Source organism: Lissotriton helveticus, chromosome 2_1 (genome assembly GCF_964261635.1).
Source record: "Lissotriton helveticus chromosome 2_1, aLisHel1.1, whole genome shotgun sequence".
NCBI classification, from domain to species: Eukaryota; Metazoa; Chordata; class Amphibia; order Caudata; family Salamandridae; genus Lissotriton; species Lissotriton helveticus.
Genome location: NC_136059.1, coordinates 915,021,954 through 915,036,257, shown reverse-complemented (window position 1 = coordinate 915,036,257; position 14,304 = coordinate 915,021,954). Strand labels below are relative to the sequence as shown.

The 14,304-nt window shown below is 40.8% G+C and overlaps 1 protein-coding gene across 1 annotated transcript in view; it reads right to left on the bottom strand.

Annotated features, from left to right (window-relative positions):
• Positions 1–14,304, bottom strand: part of LOC144818333 (hippocampus abundant transcript-like protein 1) — a 365,697-nt gene that overhangs the window by 131,184 nt on the left and 220,209 nt on the right. Inside the window, exon 4 of the mRNA XM_078675662.1 lies at positions 2,214–2,341. Within this exon, the coding sequence (XP_078531788.1) occupies positions 2,214–2,341 (128 nt within the window). The remainder of the gene's footprint in view (positions 1–2,213; positions 2,342–14,304) is intronic.

Sequence of the window (14,304 nt, the reverse complement as noted above, 5' to 3'; positions counted from 1 at the left end):
GAAATATCAGAATTCCAAAAACAATTTAAGAGTTCTGTCATGTGATCAGGTGGTAACCAAGTAGTCCAACAAATGCAAAATTTTATATCCCACCAATGTAGGTAGCTGGCTCTGTATATACTATACCAAAGTGAGGTAGAGTGTGCAAGGAATCCAGTGGAACCCCAAAGGTAGGCAGTGGTAAAGTTAGATAGCACCTCACTCTCTATTTGTGGTAGTGTGGTCGAGCAGTAAGGCAGTATCAGAGGACAGTGTTAAGCATTTGTTGTATACACTCAGTTGGCAAATTAAGTCACACACTCAAAGACTGAACTTCAGACCAATTGTTTTGGAATAAAAATATTCTTTTAGGTATTTTATTTTCTAGAACCAAGCAAGCCTGGCACAGGTAAGCAATAAATAGTTTACAGTAGTAAAGCGGTTTGTAAACAGTTTGAATTGTAATGATGTATGCACTTTTTTGACTTACAGTATTGATGCAGAGAAATGCAATGCTTTGTAAATACAGTACATAGACTTGAATGGGCTTTTCAGTAAAATACCAAGTAAGTTACTTTTTAAATTACTTTTCTTACTCCTTGTAGTATACCAGGATACTACACTGGGACAGTTCCTTTAAACAGATAAGTAAAAGCATTTTTGATAAACAGTACAATTTTTAAAAGATTTTTTTAGCTTTTCAAACTCCACACTTAGAAACTTTTCAAGAAAAACAGTCAATGTTACCCTATGGAGGAAAACTGTGTTATTGGTTTTAAGGTAAGTATTAGGTAGTGGGAGTTGAGGTTCTAGGGGTTAACTCAGGGTTAAGGATGCACTCTTGTTACACTCTCAGCAGCACTAGGGCGGCCAGGTGCAGAGTGCTGAGCCCCAATGTTATCCAATGGGGATAGGGGGCATCCAGTTGGTAGCTGCTGACGGGCAGACCACTTGGTTGTGGGAGAAAAGTTCCTGGACTTTAGCTTTTGCTTTTGTGCTCTATTGTCTAGTTTATTTTTACATATAGTGATATATGCTGTGAGTGGGGACTGATGAGAAGGCTTCCTATCATTCCTGAACTCTGGCAACAGGACCAGAATAAAAGACATTTTAGTGGTACCAGGGAAAACAAGCAGCCTTGCCACCAAGTTCATTCACCTTCCTTAGGGCTACATGGACCACTTGTTTAAGGCCAGAGAGTGTGGCCTCCAGAGGAGTGGGGAGATGCTTAGAAGCGCACTGAAGGTGCTCAGTATCGCATCCAGTGATCAAGACATGGTACGTCCTAATTCTTCTTTCGGTTGACGCACTCCAAAGCCTATTCAGGGATCGGTGCACCATGAATCTGCACTCAAGTCAGTGGGTTACATTCAGTATTACCAATGCACAGGCATGCAGCCCAAGGACGAGATACGGAGGTTAAGTGGGCAGGCTGCTGTAAACAAGATCGCCATTGCTGAATCCAAACCAAAAGCTACCCAAGACAAGCAAAGTTAAAAGTGGAGACAATTACTGCGTAAAATAATATTAAGACGGTGGAGATAATTACAGCATACAAATATATGAAAAAGGCACTATTATCAGGTCTTTGTACCCAATAGGGAATTTGCTTAGTGTGTCAGAAACGGATCCTTGACCACATCTTCTGGCATAACATAAGGAAACTGGTGAGGGACTGAAGAGAAGGAAGTGTATAGAATGACGCTCATACGTGTGCTCGGTTTCAAGCGGGCTAAACTGTGCATCAAACAGCTTTTGAAGCAGCTTCCAGTCCCAACACAAGGTGGCAGGCATGCTGGGAATGGGAAAGAGGATGTAAAGGTAGGACAGGTTGTTGCTGCTGGCCCTTGATTTACGGTACACTTTCTAATCAACTACTCACAGAACTGGCGCATCCCTTACATTAAAAAGAAACAAAACAGACCTAAGCAAAGGCCAAACTCTACGAAATACGCACCACACAGTCATTTTTAATTTAGGATTTAATTTCATGCGCATTTATGTGTTGCTACAGGCCAGATATTTGAACCTTTTAATAGAAAGACCAAAGTATTACTACTTCTTCTCTACTGCCACACAGTAAAATATTACTAATAAAATGCCAAGTAAAACAAGAGCTCGGTTTTGTAATTAACATAAATTCTTTCCCTTTTATTAGTTTGCTGCTCTGTGTTATGCAGAGTCTGCGCCGCCTCTTAACTAGTCACAAGACAAATGCGGTCTGCGGGACTTACCAAGGATTTATGGTCATTAGCGGGATTGGGAAACACGTGAAGAAAACTGTAACGAGAAGAAAGGACTTTCTCCCCCACACGTCAGACAGGGCTCCTATCAACGGGGCACTCATGAAAGATAAAAAGCCCTATGGAGAAATGGAAAAAACACAGTTGTAATATTTAAACATACACAAAAACAGGAATACATTTGTCTCATTAGTCTTACAAAGCTTTAATTATCCGCAGTTGCAGTTTTTTTTTAACTGGGAAAATAGAGGGACAGACAGACCGCTAAATTATAAGAAACATTACATGCCACGTTAACTTTGAAGTCTGGTGCGACTTAAAACAGCATTAAAAAAATATATATATATACATACACACATATTATATATATTATATATATATATATATATATATATATATATATATATATATATACACACATACATACATACATACATATACATATACATATATGTATATGTTTTTCGGAACCATTAGCACATACTGTGGCAAACTAAATAAAACAAACACTTCCAATAAGCCAATAAAAATGTGCATGGTAACTTTAAGAGGGAAGCACAATTTTATAAATGTTGGCCTGGCACATACCCCTCCACTGACGAGTGGAATCTCTCGGTTGTCCCCTGCTCCTGCGCTCTGTTCCTAAAATTGCAAACAGTACGCAGGAGATGGTTCCAGCTGAGCCATTCATCCATGGACTGCAGAACGAAAGACTCGATTGGCTTGGTACGTCTTCATTCACCGTCATCAGATATAAAGCTAGCCAATGATTGTAGATTTCTGATGAGCCATAGCAAACATTCTAAATGCAATACTACTTGTCAAAAATAATTTTACTGCATACAGCAGTAACAAAAACTTACATTTTCAAAATATTTTCTAAACTTTCCAAAATAAATGTAGGTTCGTTTAGGTCTTGAATTGTAGGCTTAGTGTGAGCATGCCCTATAACAATTTCACGAGTGTATTTGAGCACCTATTATTATCTGAATTTCGTTTGACCCAGGTTTTCATCCTCCAGTACCACAAGTTTCTCTATAAACACTAGACATCCACTGGAATCCAGAGACTGGTTTCAAGTCTTTCCTATCCAAAACTTATTTAACATTTCTCTTTCATTTGCGTCAGTGGTGCTTTCTCTCTAGTCGTGTACTGTAAATGTTGTACAGTTCCTGTTTTTTAAGTCTTGCCAAACTCAATGCATTTGCTGCTTCTTGGGAGACCTTCTGCTATCTTACAGGGGGCTGAGAGGCTGCACATTGTTTACCACTGGCTGGCTTCAAGTGTCACTTTCATTTGCTGGCTTTTTATTTGTCAGCTTCCATAGTGTTCGTTCTTCTTTGTATGTTGGTCCCTTCACTGGAGCATGAATGCATTACTTTTTCCTTTGACAGCGTGCTTTGTCTGGCGTTTTTTTTCTGTTTATATACTTTACAACGCAGAGTTTCTCAGCTGTCTCCCCTGTGTACTTCTCCCCCCTCTATGATTGTGCCCAATCTCTCTTGCCCAGCATTTGTTGTCCGTGTTTTTCACCATTTGCTTCACCAACCACTCCCACCCCCTCTCAGTTGTCTGTATGCTTGCCCCCAGCACCCCTGCCCACCCTACTTTTTCTGTGTGCTTGCTCCAGCCCTTTCCCACCCACTCCGTTGTCCATCGAATCTCACCTGTCCTATCCCCCATCCATGTTCTTCTCTTCCACCCACCCTCTGTGATGCCTCATCCCCAACCAACTCCCCTGTTTGCTGGGGGGAGGGGTGAGGAGCAGGTGATTGGCGTTCGCCAATACAGAGGAAGAGAGCTCAGGAGGGAAGAACATGGATTGGGGGAGAAGATGTGGGGCGAACAGGCAAAAGGTGATTGGGGGAATAACATAGCAAAAAAATGCCAAAACCAATAGCTCTAGAGTTTTCATACGCTAGACTATTTATTGGCTTTGCCAATTTTTGCTTAACTGCGTTATCGAAATCACTGTATTTGTATCCAGTACGTCACATCTCAGTAGGAAACATTTACCACTATTTCCTACAAAGTGGATGACGTGCAGGTCTGAATCATTACAGTCGCTTTTAGTTTTATTGTTGTCAACAGCAGCATGCCATGTTTAACAACTTAACACTACAAATTTGAGCTCACAAGACATACACATTTTTTTTTTTTAACAATAAAGAAGATCCATGAGGTAACATCATGATTGACGCATACATGGCATATTTAAGAGAGCTGAGATGCATCAGAATGAGAGAAGAATGGAAACAAGGATACACAGGGTTAATAAGAAACCTGGGCAATTACTTATAACGGCCAGGTGACAACGACAAGGGTTCATCCTGTCTAGGCAGGACTTAGTAGGTACAGTAATAAGTCATTAGTGAATCCTTTTGGAAAGCAGAGGAAGGATAAGTGACATTATAAGAATTCCTTTTTATAGAGTGTTTCCATAATGCTTTAGTCGAGGCATTAAGTGGAAAAAAAATTCTAAAGGGCATATTTTGGCCAACGTGTGATTCAAAGTATGCATCTCCAATGGAAATACAATAAAAACTACAAATGTTAGAATGCCCCTATGGAGAAATTAAAATGTTTGTTACAATGCAGCTTCTACCGGGCCATAAATGTAAGCCAGCAGTAAAGCTTTTTGCATTTCAGCTGCATGATGAATACAGATTTGCGTTGCAATCAATTGTGGAAACTTAATTTTCACCCTATGAACCCAATCTACAACAAATATGCAATAGTCCTAGATGATAATGATGATTTGATACACCTTGCATGTTTCTCAACACCCGAAGCCAAGACATACCTTAGGAACAGGGGAAGTCTACACCTAGGGCGACCCGAAAGTAGCATAGTCCGGATAGTGTACCAAGTGTGGCTTAAGGTTATGCTTACTTGAGGTTCATAGTTTTCGAAAGAATACAACATATTTTCAAAGTTTATTTTGAAGATAATTGTCCAACTGGATGAGTGGGTAGCTATGACCCAAAATCTAAAAGCAAAGAACTGTGGCTACAAGGTTTTTAGTGTCAGTAAGCAATGGGCGCGCAGCCTATAATAGAAGCACAGGAGTATTAATTCTAAACAAAAATTGTATTGGTGGTGCAACTGGGTGAATGGAAAACCTTACTAACCATTCATGAGTTAAACCAGCAAGCTGGATAAAACCCGTATATCAAAGAAAAAGAAGTACCCTATGCACACACATCTATTAATCAGATGGTCAACATATTATCAAATATGTAATAAGTAACACAATTAAAGTTGCAGAGGAACGATGATTCTTTTTGTAGATTAAGATCTTCAGTTCTTTATTTGGTCAAACATGTAACAGCAGCCAGCCGACACAGGTTTCATCGCTTACGCGAATCTTCAGGGCTTAGACACTATTGAATGAACTTTTGAAGGTCGCTCTACCGGTGATATTTCCGACCCGGTAAGGCCCTTGTCCAATTCGAATCAAAACGAAAATGTAGAGAAGGTTGCTGTCGATTTTGTGAAATCTGACAGGGATTCCGGGAGCTCTGGGACAGTGAAAAGAGGAAGGTCAAGCGGATAACTCAAACCATCGAATTCTTGAGTAGTAAAGTGCCGATCATTAAGAGGGTGTAATTGATCCAATTTAGGTGTAGCATCGAGAGATAACCAGACGTGCGCGACGTTAATCTTGCTCCCGGGTCATCGTGTTCCTGGTATCGGTCTGATCGGCACTTTACCAAATAAAGAACTGAAGATCTTAATCTACAAAAAGAATCATCGTTCCTCTGCAACTTTAATTGTGTTACTTATTACATAAACATATTTGATAATATGTTGACCATCTGATTAATAGATGTGTGTGCATAGGGTACTTCTTTTTCCAAAATCTAAAAGCATTCCATAAATGTCGAAAAATATGATTATGGACTAGACACACAGTTTCTAGTTACACACTACTGCCAACAACAGTGATGCCATTGGTAATTCAACTGAAAATATCATAATTGAACTCATAAATTATGTCACCAATGAATTCACTTGAGATGTCATCAGTTTTGTCATTTGTGCAGTCACAGGAAATATATTATACGGGCACGAGTTAAGGATTGCGAAGCACAACCTAAACGTTCCTGGGTCCAGTTTTAAAACAAACCCTTGCAAGTATTTACAAGCAAGACTCTGGGTAATCCCTCCAGTATGTGGTGCAGCCGTTAATTTTTTTCACTTAATAAAAAGAAATTTCTACACATAATGTGCATACTATAAGTGATCATACGCAACCATACCTCTTGTGTTTGACTTTCACACATTAATTTAAAAATGTGAATGCATTCTAACAGTCAGAGCTGCTGACTTTGTTTCTAGGGAACCAGGATAGAGTCCTGGCATTGGCTCAATTTCATTTGATTCTGGACAAATTACTCAATCTCTTCTGCATATAATAAAATTAATCTGACCTTGTGTAATGTAACCTGGTGCTTAGGTAAAGTGCTTCAATTCCCTTGGGACGTATAGGGCTGCATAACAAAACTGCAAAATAATGATATGGAATTCGTTTTCACACAAAAATGGATATGAGGCCTTGCCCCACACTATCCTGCAGAAGGGGTTTCTCGAATGTGCTAATATTACTGGTATCAGAAAAGGGGGTGGTGATGAACAGAGTGGAAGGGTATACTCAGATGTGAGTCCCTTGCTCATTGCACCATCAGGATTCAAGCAAGCCGGGCCGACGACGCCTGAAATGGCAGAAACCGGTCCCCGGAAGCCTGTTTCCTTCCCGGTATAAGAATTGGCTCGGTAGTTTGGTTTGCCCTGTTCCCATCATGCACTGGGACAGGAACAGACTAATTTGCATATAGCCAAGTTCTGAGCTGGGATGGTGCAGTGAGCTAAAAAACGGTGATGGATCAAGCCCTGATCTTTGGACTGGGTAAGAGTGGTCTGCTTAATTCAGGCACTCTGTTCATCACCACTCCCTTTTCTGAATCATTTTGTCCACCATAAGCGTGGAAGGGTATACTCAGATGTGAGTCCCTTGCTCATTGCACCATCAGGATTCAAACAAGCCGGGCCGACGACGCCTGAAATGGCAGAAACCGGTCCCCGGAAGCTTGTTTCCTTCCCAGTATAAGAATTGGCTTGGTAGTTTGGTTTGCCCTGTTCCCATCATGCACTGGGACAGGAACAGACTAATTTGCATATAGCCAAGTTCTGAGCAGGGATGGTGCAGTGAGCTAAAAAACGGTGATGGATCAAGCCCTGATCTTTGGACTGGGTAAGAGTGGTCTGCTTAATTCAGGCACTCTGTTCATCACCACTCCCTTTTCTGAATCATTTTGTCCACCATAAGCGTGGAAGGGTATACTCAGATGTGAGTCCCTTGCTCATTGCACCATCAGGATTCAAGCAAGCCGGGCCGACGACGCCTGAAATGGCAGAAACCTGTCCCCGGAAGCTTGTTTCCTTCCCAGTATAAGAATTGGCTTGGTAGTTTGGTTTGCTCTGTTCCCATCATGCACTGGGACAGGAACAGACTAATTTGCATATAGCCAAGTTCTGAGCTGGGATGGTGCAGTGAGCTAAAAAACGGTGATGGATCAAGCCCTGATCTTTGGACTGGGTAAGAGTGGTCTGCTTAATTCAGGCACTCTGTTCATCACCACTCCCTTTTCTGAATCAATATTACTGGTATCAACACCAAGATTGTTTAGAAGGCTTTCAATTTTAGTGAACAGATACCACAGGTCAGCACCTCCACTTAAAAGGTGTCCCAGCTCCAGAATCCAGTGCAGTTTATCAACTGCCACTTTTAGGAGAAAATGAATACCTTGGCCACAGTCCAATACCACGCAGCGTTGTCGAGGTTATCACATTTACAAACAATTGCTGTTATTACATTATAAAAATCGCCCTGGTCTTATTTCCATTAAAACTAGATAGGTAGCGAAATTTTGTTGTGGAAAATGGGTCACGGTTCTAAAAATATTTGGGAAGCACGGTTCTGGAGTATCTCTCAGTATCCTCAGACACCCCGGATAGATTTCCTGATTCATGCGAGAGCTGACATAACGTCAAAAAACAAATTCAGAAAGATATTTTTGTTTTGGAAGAAACTGTACACAGCTAGTCATAGCTCGGATTGCATCTTCTTAGTCCCGCTTTACATAACTGAAATGAAACAACATCTTCAGTCGCAATAGTGGACTATCTGCTTCGCGGGCAAATGGTTTAGGATCCAGAACAGTTGAATTAAATTTAGTCTCGAAAAAGTTGAAGGGGTCTTTCCAGTAGCGTGATTAAGCATGGCAGACTGCCTAAAACACCTCTTGATAACTGGGTTAAACAGAGAAAATTATCACTAAAGGTGGCAATTGTTAGTAGAGATGATCTGCATAAGGAGAGGCACCTTAAAATGTTGCCCCCTTGTTTTTACTGCAAAGAGACATATAGTAGAAAGAACTAGAAAAACATAACCGAGATGTGCAACGGACCACTAGATGGCGATAATTTCCAACAAATATTTCCGAGTACGTTAACATTTCTCACTAACAAGGTTGAGGGTTTTGCCAAATTCATCTATTCAAACAATTCAGTGACGTAAATTAACTCTGGCAGCCATTTGGAAATTAAGAAACGACTATGACTGTAACGATAACCAGCCTGTAGATACCCCAAAGCTAATTTGCGGTTGGTTTCTTCCAAATAGTTGTTTATAATGGTACAGTGGGAATTGTAGGTATAAAGTCTTATTTGTACTGTAGGCCAGATGTGACATGTTAATACATAGTTAGATTTCGACTTTTAAAGGATTATATGCATAAAGAGAATGGGCTACAATTAAGAAAAATAAAGAAAAAAACCTCGATGTGAATAAGTAGGACCATGTAATTGTGGGTCAATGTAGCAGCAGTAAAACATATGAAACTTACCTGTACGATTTATTGAGAGCATATATATGTGTTACCTCAATAAAGCTGGTTCCCAATGGCTCCCCTGCTGTGGCCTCGACTCTTTTTCGGAGGAGGGTGTTTCAATATTTTCAGCGCGGTGTCTAGTGCCGCGCCTACGAGGCTCCCGCAGCACCAAGTTGGCCTTAGATTCACTGGTCTCTGCCTCGCGGAATCTTTGCAGCATCCAGGGTACTGGAATTCCTAAGGCCCACCTTCAAGCCCGGGAGGATATGGAGCGGTGCTGCAGTCATTGACGGCACGTCGGGCGAGGCGGATTTCCAGCCTTTGCCCCCGCTGTAAGGATCCCTATAACTTGAAGGTTGCTGCGGTAAGGGGGCCTGAGGAACTAGCGAACTTGTGGGACACTGACTTTGAGGGTTTTAGTTATCACATCAGCCCATACCCTCCTCCACCCCCGCAATGCCTACCAGCACAAAACACTGCATTCTCGGACCTGTAGGCGCCAAGAACGGGGCGTCTAACGGGAGGCATAGGCGAATGGACTTCACCTGGAGAGGGCCGAGAGCGTATTGAGCACGTAGGACACAAACACCTCAGGCGCTGAAGAAGGCACACATACGCCGAAATGCATTCGCCAGGATTGGAGTTACCTCAATAAAGCTGGTTCCCAATGGCTCCCCTGCTGTGGCCTCGACTCTTTTTTCGGAGGAGGGTGTTTGAATGAGTATATATATATATATATATATATATATATATATATATATATATATATATATATATATATATATATATATATATATATATATTCACTGAAAAAAACCATAGGTTATAGACCATATATAGTTAGGAATTAGCATTTAGAAAACCTTATTTTACTCACACAAAACCATTGAAATTCCATATATAGTTAGTTGCACTAACTATATATCGCGCACCCGCAATCCACTGCTGATGATGTCACATATTACATCATTCATGACATGGTCAGTGACATCACTGATGACATCACTGATGACATCTCAAATGACATCACTGATGACATCATCTAGTGTCTGTGTGTTTTTGTAAAGTTTAAATACGTTTTACATATTGAAGAACGACTGGATGTATGGAAGACTGAGTGTGTGTGTGTGGCTGGCTGGGAGGTGTGTGACTCTGTGCATATCAATGTGTACTTGTATCAGTGATTGTATAAGAGAGTAAGTATGTGTTAGTATATGTGTGAAAAGTATGGTGTTCTGTGTTTAACTATAGATGAGGAAATCGAAGTGTGATTGATTCTTCACAGGACTGACTAGGTGTATGAGTGCATATGATAGTGTTCTAATAATAACTGACTATGTATGAGTAATTGTATGGGTGAATGAGTGAATGTGTGTGTAGACGTACGAATCAGTGAGTGCGTATGTAGTAACTGGCATTAGTGTGTCATGATGTCATCAGTGATGTCATTTGAGATGTCATCAGTGATGTCATTTCAGATGTCATTAGTGATGTCATCAGTGATGTCACTGAAGTATGGTGTTCTGTGTTTAACTGTATAGATGAAGAAATGGAAGTGTGATTGATTCTTTACAGGACTGACTTGGTGTGTGAGTAACTCCATGGATGAGTGGCAGTGTGTGACTGTCTGCATAGGTGTATGAGTGCATATGATAGTGTTGTAATAATAAGTGACTGTATGTATGAGTCATTGTATGGGTGAATGAGTGAATGTGTGTGTAGACGTAGGAATCAGTGAGTGCGTATGTAGTAACTGGTATTGGTGTGTCATGATGTCATCAGTGATGTCATTTGAGATGTCATCAGTGATGTCATCAGTGATGTCATTTGAGATGTCATCAGTGATGTCATCAGTGATGTCACTGACCATGTCATGAATGATGTAATATGTGACATCATCAGCAGTGGATTGCGGGTGCGCGATATATAGTTAGTGCAACTAACTATATATGGAATTTCAATGGTTTTGTGTGAGTAAAATAAGGTTTTCTAAATGCTAATTCCTAACTATATATGGTCTATAACCTATGGTTTTTTCAGTGAATTTTCAAGGTTTTGTAAATGCGAATTCCTAACTATATATGGTCTATAACCTATGGTTTTTTCAGTGAATTTCATTGGTTTTTTAACAGCTAATATCTGTAGCTGTAAAATGTATTCTTCTTTAAATCCAAAAATATATTTTATATGTTTATGAATAATTTTTTTTTTAAATATTTTTTTTTCTTCGTTCCCGCTTCGCGAATCGGGAAGCTTCCCGTTAGCTGACCTTGATGCCGCGAAATAGACCGCGAGCCGGTAAACGTTTCTTTACCGCAAGTGCCGCGTTAGAAAACAACATCGTGACGCCTCCCGTCCGCATGACGTTTCACGTTGTCGCGTGATACGTCATATGACGTGCTACGTTAGCGAACTGGTACGCGAAGCGAGTCGCAAAGCGCAGGTTTCTGGAAGCAAACCGGGAGGCCCTACAAAGCGCTTAACGTAAACACAGCAAGTCATGTGACTTGGTAATAACACTTTTCATTGGTTCATTTCACTTTTGGTTTCCTAATGATGTAAGACTAGGTCATATAATCTAAAATGAACACTTTTCATTGGTTGAGAACTCTTGTTTTTCCCAAATGATGAAAATCCCTCCTTCTTTCCTCACTCTGACTTTCATCATTGTGAGAGAAAGACCCTTTGTGATCACTGAGCAATGGCTTCTTTAGTAGCTTCAGCTGGTGCTTCCCTACCACCTCCACCACATCCAAGGAAGAGTGGACCACCTGCTCAAGTTATAATTCAGCAAGAAGAGGAAGAAGAGGAAGACGAGGAAGAGCAGGAAGAGAGGCAGTTTTTGCCTGAGGAACCCAGGACGTCTCACCGGAAAGAAAACTTCATTTGGCAATTTTTTAAAATTCCCAAAGGTCAGAAAAAAGTTAATGCAAGATACGTAACTTGCCTTATATGTCAAGATAGACTGTCCAGAGGAACCGAGAAAAAATACAGTTTCGGAAACTACACAATGCATCGCCATATGACTAGGTGGCATCCTAACAACTACAGTGCTGCACAGTTTCGGAACGACCTAGATAATCTCCCTATTATGGCCAGAAGATCTGTTGTACCGGAAGTAACGGGACCAGAGGGCAGGGAGATGGTGCCAAATATACAAATGAGATTTGGTGAAGTAAAACACATCTGCGTATTTTGCGATGGATTCATTTGCTACGGAGAAAGAAGCATCACTCTGATCAACAGAGCTATTGACTATCATATGCAAGTTTGTACGAAACGCCCAAAATAATAAATACTTTTTTTTTGTTTTGTTGCTCCTGTTGAGCCCTTTACAATGAATCGTTTTCATTGCCCCCTCCAAGAAAAACCCCCAAAAATATAAAACTGTTCAGAAAAATTCAAAAAAAGTAAAAAAATGTTCTGAAAAATAATAAAAAAATATAAAACAAAAACAATAAAAAAAAAGTTCTTTTCAGAACTACCTCCCCGTTATTAAAAAATTGGTACAATATTTGGAACTGTGCCAACCTCTATTTCTCTTAGTTCGCTTCCCAGTTCGCTCGCCGGTACGCGAACCGGAAGCGAACCAAAAACAGTAAGTATAAGGGAAGGAAATAGACACTTATGTTAAAAGAAAGACAGCTATAGGGGAGTAAACTAGAGATACTATTACCCGTAATCCACTGCTGATGATGTCACATATTACATCATTCATGACATGCTCAGTGACATCATCAGCAGAGGATTGCGGGTTTTTTGGCAACGTGCCTTATCCACGGTTTAATAACGCTGCCTTTTGCTTTATATAAGTTTTCAAATTGTATGAAATATATACCAATAGGTCGTTATGAACCTTTAGGTAGTGCTTTTCTTCATGAGGTCTGGTCGCTTCCATACACATACAGATGTTTCAAAGATGATCAAGAAGTTTATCTGAATGGAGAGGAATGCACTGAGACGCCAGATCATTCACTAATGTGTAGGCACATACAGTTACACGGTTCATGCAACAAACACCGACCAAATATGGCTTGCGTGTTGCAAGGCACGCCAGTTCCTGCTATCATCCCCACGTTCAAGTTGTTGGAAAATGGTAGTTATTTGATGCTCAATAATGAAGATTGTTCTGAGTTAATTAAAAGTATTCCTTTTATCGTAACAGTAAGTGAACGGGTTATTTGCTGCAGAAATGTTCTATTTCCTCCCACACATGAACATAGGGAGTTTTCAATCTGGCCACAAATACCAACCTTGGGAGAGATTTCAACGGCATGGCAAGAATAAGAGCTCTTTTGTCTCAGAGAGAGGTGGCCTTGAGTTCGGCCCGTGAAACTTTCGTGCTTCACATAGCGAACACCCGTACAGAGGTGCAGACCCTTTTCAATTCAGATTTGCCTTTCAATTTCAGCAAGATGGTTCGGACTATCTTTAACGCATCCTCCACAAAGGCCCTGGCGCACTTTTTTAAAGTTGTTACCAGTGGTCTCGTGACTTCATTTGAGAAAATCTTTGGAGTCATCCCTGCTTTCTTTCATTCTATTTTCTCCACTCTGCTTCGTGGATTGGCATTTTTACTTGCATTACCAGCGGACGCTCTTGTGCTTTTTTACATTTTTAAATATGGATGTCCCTCCTATGCAACCTCCCACCCTGCAGCTGCTGACACTGTTCCGCAATCGCATGCTAGAATATTATGGCACAATGCCGTTGGCGATATTAAGCACGGCATATGGATTATCTTTTCGATTCTCCTACTTCACCTGTGTCCAGCCTGTATTTCACTGCCTGACCTGTGATTTCGATTGGGCCATTGATTTGTGTCTCTGCGGACCGGTTTCTCCTGACGTCGACTTTAATCAGCTGATGACTCCTATCATTACTCACGAGTTGGTTTGTCCTGGCGAAAGGATTATGGCTGTGGCATTGATGCATGGACTAATTGGTCCCTGGAATTTACTGGCGGCAGCACAGTCTTTCTTGGAACAGAGCTTTCTTGAAAACCCACCGAGCTGTCCTCTGATGGTGATAGAGGATCCGGTGCTGGGAGAGCACGTATGTTCTTTTCCGCTTTTAAATTGGATGGCTGAACTGTTTTCGGATGAAGACGGTGACTTCCTATTGGAGGCTGTTGCAGCTTATTTTGCATACACAGTTATGTCATAGACCTTTTTCATGTTTGATATGCT